Below are 5,000 nucleotides of genomic sequence, written 5' to 3'. Positions count from 1 at the left end.
GCATTTGGCCTAAATAGTAAACCATTCTGACTCAGACTCTCTTTACTCCACTGCCCTCCTCACTCTCTCTTTTGTATTTTGTATTTGTATTTCTTTTTATCACAACAGATTTCTCTGTGTGAAATTCGGGCTGCTCTCCCCAGGGAGAGCGCGTCGCTATACTACAGCGCCACCCTTTTTTTTTTGTATTTTTCCTGCGTGCAGTTTTATTTGTTTTTCCTATTGACGTGGATTTTTCTACAGAATTTTGCCAGGAACAACCCTTTTGTTGCCGTGGGTTCTTTTACGTGCGCTAAGTGCGTGCTGCACACGGGACTTCGGTTTATCATCTCATCCGAATGACTAGCGTCCAGACTACCACTCAAGGTCTAGTGGAGGGGGAGAAAATATCGGCGGCTGAGCTGTGATTCGAACCAGCACGCTCAGATTCTCTCGCTTCCTAGGCGGACGCGTTACCTCCAGGCCATCACTCCACCCGCTCCCTTCTCACCAGCTCTCCCTGCCCAGTCCCCTTCTCCCCTTTTCTCTCTGTCCTCTCACCTGCCAGCCAAGTGCTTGTAGTACGCCACAATCTGGTCGCTGAGTTTGTAGACAAACTGGTCAAAACACAGGTTCACCTGAAATTGAAAGACATTTTTTACAGACAAAATTCAGTTCAAAATACTAGCTGCTTAGAAAGATGTGTCTTCCTGCAAAATAATTCCAGTAGTAGTTGCGACTCCAGCTTTCGGAAGATAAACACACGTACCATGTGTCAAATAATGTGGTCAGATGTTTTTATTTAAAGTCTACGCATGTCTTCGCATACAAGTGAGTGCGCTTATGCAGGTTTGTGTGCATCTATGTCTGTACAGGGGAAGGAGTGAGACGTTTAGGGAAACAAATTTCTAATACCCATTATCCTAGTAATTTTGCAGAGGAGTAAAATCCTGTTACGGCATTACTGTTCTAAAAAAATCTGAAATGTATCATTACTATCTAAGTGTATTACTTCAAGATTTGACATGTTGACTGGAAATTCTTTTGCCAACAGACAGACCATCAGTAGTGACCTTTCTAAAAAATAAAAAATATAAAAAAAAATAAAATTAAAAAAAAAGTCTGAATCTGGATGTATGTGGTTCTCTAGAACAGTTCTCAGTTTAGGCATGACAGTTTGTGCATGCAGAGCTGAGGATGATACTACAACAGAGGAGGTAATTATCATCTGATATCATTTTATAAAGAAACCTTTCTTTTGATGTAATGAATAATAAAAATAAATAAAATAAAAGACTGTATATTGAAATCTGGAAAAAGACTTCACAGCAGGTGGGTATTTTCTGCAGTTGCTACAAAGAAGCCAATTAAATGAATGACCTTCAAGGTTCATTTATGAACTTTTGGCTTCAAAACTATACAAAATGCTACAAAATTGTTTTTTTAAGGGCACAAAATAAAACTAGGTAATAAACTAAAATAGTGTGATCCTGTTTTCTTAAAACAGCAAATAATACAAGACAAAAAAAAAGACAAGGCAGCACAAGACAAAACAATGTAAGATGAAACAAGATTAGATAAGATAAGATTATATTAGAGAAGACGAGGTACGGCACAACACAAGACAAGATACAACTTCACTGTCGGTCAATTCACAGATATTTGTCTTGTGGTTCAAGTACATGTAACATTAAATGCATAAGGTACAAACTTTTAGAACATGACCATTCATTAAAATACACTTCAAAATACCTTTACCAATAGAATAAAAACTGACTGGGTAAGAAAACCACATGTCATTCAAACGGTAGGTAATATAAGAAAAGTGAATATTCATTTTCTGCTCACATAAACTCACCTATTCACATACATACAAATAATCAGCTCACTCAAGCACAAGGGACATACAGTATTTCTTTCCAATTTATAAAAAAAAACAAAAAAAACACCAAAAACAGTGTTTCTTTCCAGTCTGTAAAAAAAGAAAAAAAACAAAAAAAAATACAGAAATGGACTTACCTCTGCTTCAATTTCGTCATACAAGAACTGTTTGCGAAACTTGAGGAGAGCGTACTGGGCACTGTCGTTGTACAGATCCATGGGGTACAGGAGAAACCTGTTTGCAGGAATAAGATCAAAGAACAAACAATGAAATGCACAAAAATATGTTCCAAGATGAAACAGCACACCAAAAAAAAAACCCCACCTAAAACAAAAAGAAAACTGTCAGAAAAAATCAGAAACAGAAAGGCAAATTGTTTCATTCGTTTGTTCTTTTTTTTTCTTCTTTTTTTTTTTTTTCACTCCTTCATTTCTCAGTTTGCTCTCTTGTTTTGTTTTTCCATTCATTCACTGATTTTGTTTACTTTTAGATATTGATTCTTATCACCACTAAAAAGTACACCAGATGTAGTACATTCATTTACCAAGTTTACTCTTTTGAGTGGAGTGATGGCCTAGAGGTAAGGCGTCCGCCTAGGAAGCAAGAGAATCTGAGTGCGCTGGTTCGAATCACGGCTCAGCCGATATTTTCTCCCCCTCCACTAGACCTTGAGTGGTGGTCTGGACGCTAGTCATTCGGATGAGACGATAAACCGAGGTCCCGTGTGCAGCACACACTTAGCGCACGTAAAAGAACCAACGGCAACAAAAGGATTGTTCCTGGCAAAATTCTGCAGAAAAATCCACGTCAATAGGAAAAACAAATAAAACTGCACGCAGGAAAAATACCACAAAAAAAAGAAAGAAAAAAAAGGGTGGCGCTGTAGTATAGCGACGCGCTCTCCCTGGGGAGAGCAGCCCGAATTTCACACAGAGAAATCTGTTGTGATAAAAAGAAACACAAAATACAAAATACAAAAGTTTACAAGTCTCAAGATGTTTCTCCTATACCACTCCCACCCCTGCCCCCCACCACTCCCCCCCAAAAAAAATCTAGGTACAAAGGCTATATGTACCCTTGACTGGAAACAACAAAAAAATAAATTTGTTTTGTTTTGTTTTTAGTAAAAGCTAGTTAATAAGTCAAGATATCAATAACACTCCTTCATGTTTCATTTGAAATAATGGTACAATTTTCAATTGATACCTCTTTGGTTAAATGTGATATGCTTTCTCTTATATATCCTCATTTATTCAAATTACTTGTTTAGTTACTTATTTGCAGCAGTATAGTTCAGGATATTTTTTTCTCATAAAGTAAAGAAAAAAAATCAGTGAGAACACATATAGACACACAAAGTATGTGTGTGTGAGTGTGTGTGTGTGTGCGTGTAAATATATATATATATATATATATATATATATATAGAGAGAGAGAGAGAGAGAGAGAGAGAGAGAGAGAGAAAACAAGAACAAAACACTTTAATCTCCAGGCCTCCAGCCCCTAGGAAGAGGTCGAAAGTACACAATATGGTGATCATGCAGCAACAACAAAAATTACCATTTAATGCAAAATACATACTAACTTAAACCTGTAGAACATAAGTGCTTCTTGTGCAAAGTAAATTAATTCTGAATTTCTTCATTGCTGTCAAAGAATTCCGGTCATATCTTCAGGGCATTAAATATATAAACGCAGACTTTACGAACACAGTAAACAGAACCATTCTTCAGCAAGTGAACATACGATTGACCTTCAGAGATCAGATGTTTTTGCCGCAGGTTACTGTAAAGGACACAATTGTTTATAAAATGGTTTTCATCTTCGACCACGTTACAACATTTTACATGCGTAATTTGAATTGCATTTGAATGTTCTCCTGAAAAATGATCCATTTATTGGGAGCAAACCAAGCCACAATTAGGGAGAGAGAGAGAACACTGAACACTGAACACTTTAATGTCAATAGCTTTACAACCCTAATGACATGGGGGTTCATAATACAAATAACAACATACATCAATAGTAATAATATTGATGAAAACCAAAACCAAAATGAAATCAATCTGTTCAACAAAGTGCAGTTCGACCACCCATTCAAAGTAATGGCATGTAGTGAGAAATAAAAACAAAAACATATATAAATGTATAACATAAATATTTTCCATATGAAAATGACAACACAGATTTCAATTTTCACAATGAGGAACACCTGATACCATTTTATTATTGTTGGGTTTTTTTCGTCACATGTTATTCGCTTCGGCAATATATTTTGCAAGTGACTGTAGTGAAGTTTCCTGATTTAGATTAAGCACTCCAAAAATATCTTCATTCTTTGTTTTAAATACAACACATTTTTCTCGAATATCATCATAAGCTTTACAACTAAACAAAAAATGTAATTCATCCTCCCTTAAATGACCGCACATCGGACAAGAGGAGAGTAACAAGGGCTCAGTCTGAAACCACTTTTCATAAGCATTCAACCCAATCGTTCTCGTTCTAAATCTGGCGAGACTTGTTCGGTGCCACTTGTTTGTCACGACTGTGATATATTTTTCTGTTTGAAATAAACTTTTAAAACTATAAAACCATCTATATTTCTCAGTGCTTTCCATTTTACAGTGCCAATTCTGTTTATATGAAGCAATTAGCCTATCTTTGAATTCTGAAACAAATACTTCTACACATCCAACTCCCTGACACATCCACACAATCCCAAATCCATTTACAGTTAATGTCTTCTTCACAAAATATACCCAGAGAGAGAGAGAGAGAGAGAGAGAGAGAGATAATGTAAAGATAATGAACATGGGGACTTACTCCATCATGGACGGCTCCTTGGTCTCCAGGATATGGTCAGTGAGAACCCATGGCATGGACATTTCTATGGGGAACTGAAATAGTAACATCCTATGTTTATGTGTGTTATCAGCTTATGGACATAAAACAACATTTTAAATCATTAACTTCTTCTTCTTCTTCTTCTGCATTCACTCGTATGTACACGAGTGGGCTTTTATGTGTATGACTGTGTTTACCCCGCTATGTAGGCAGCCATACTCCATTTTCAGGGGTGTGCATGCTGGGTATGTTCTTGTTTCCATAACCCACCGAACGCTGACATGGATTACAG

The 5,000-nt window shown here is 36.7% G+C and overlaps 1 protein-coding gene across 1 annotated transcript in view; it reads right to left on the bottom strand.

Moving 5' to 3' along the window:
* Positions 1-5,000, bottom strand: part of LOC143280847 (cytoplasmic FMR1-interacting protein 2-like) — an 82,593-nt gene that overhangs the window by 38,505 nt on the left and 39,088 nt on the right. The window contains exons 15-17 of the mRNA XM_076585565.1: positions 4,688-4,761; positions 1,999-2,095; positions 541-617 (exon numbers count right to left, since the gene is read on the bottom strand). Coding sequence (XP_076441680.1) covers positions 541-617; positions 1,999-2,095; positions 4,688-4,761 — 248 coding nt within the window. The remainder of the gene's footprint in view (positions 1-540; positions 618-1,998; positions 2,096-4,687; positions 4,762-5,000) is intronic.

Source organism: Babylonia areolata, chromosome 4 (assembly GCF_041734735.1).
Source record: "Babylonia areolata isolate BAREFJ2019XMU chromosome 4, ASM4173473v1, whole genome shotgun sequence".
Classification (NCBI taxonomy): domain Eukaryota; kingdom Metazoa; phylum Mollusca; class Gastropoda; order Neogastropoda; family Buccinidae; genus Babylonia; species Babylonia areolata.
This window is presented reverse-complemented; position numbering and strand designations above follow the sequence as displayed.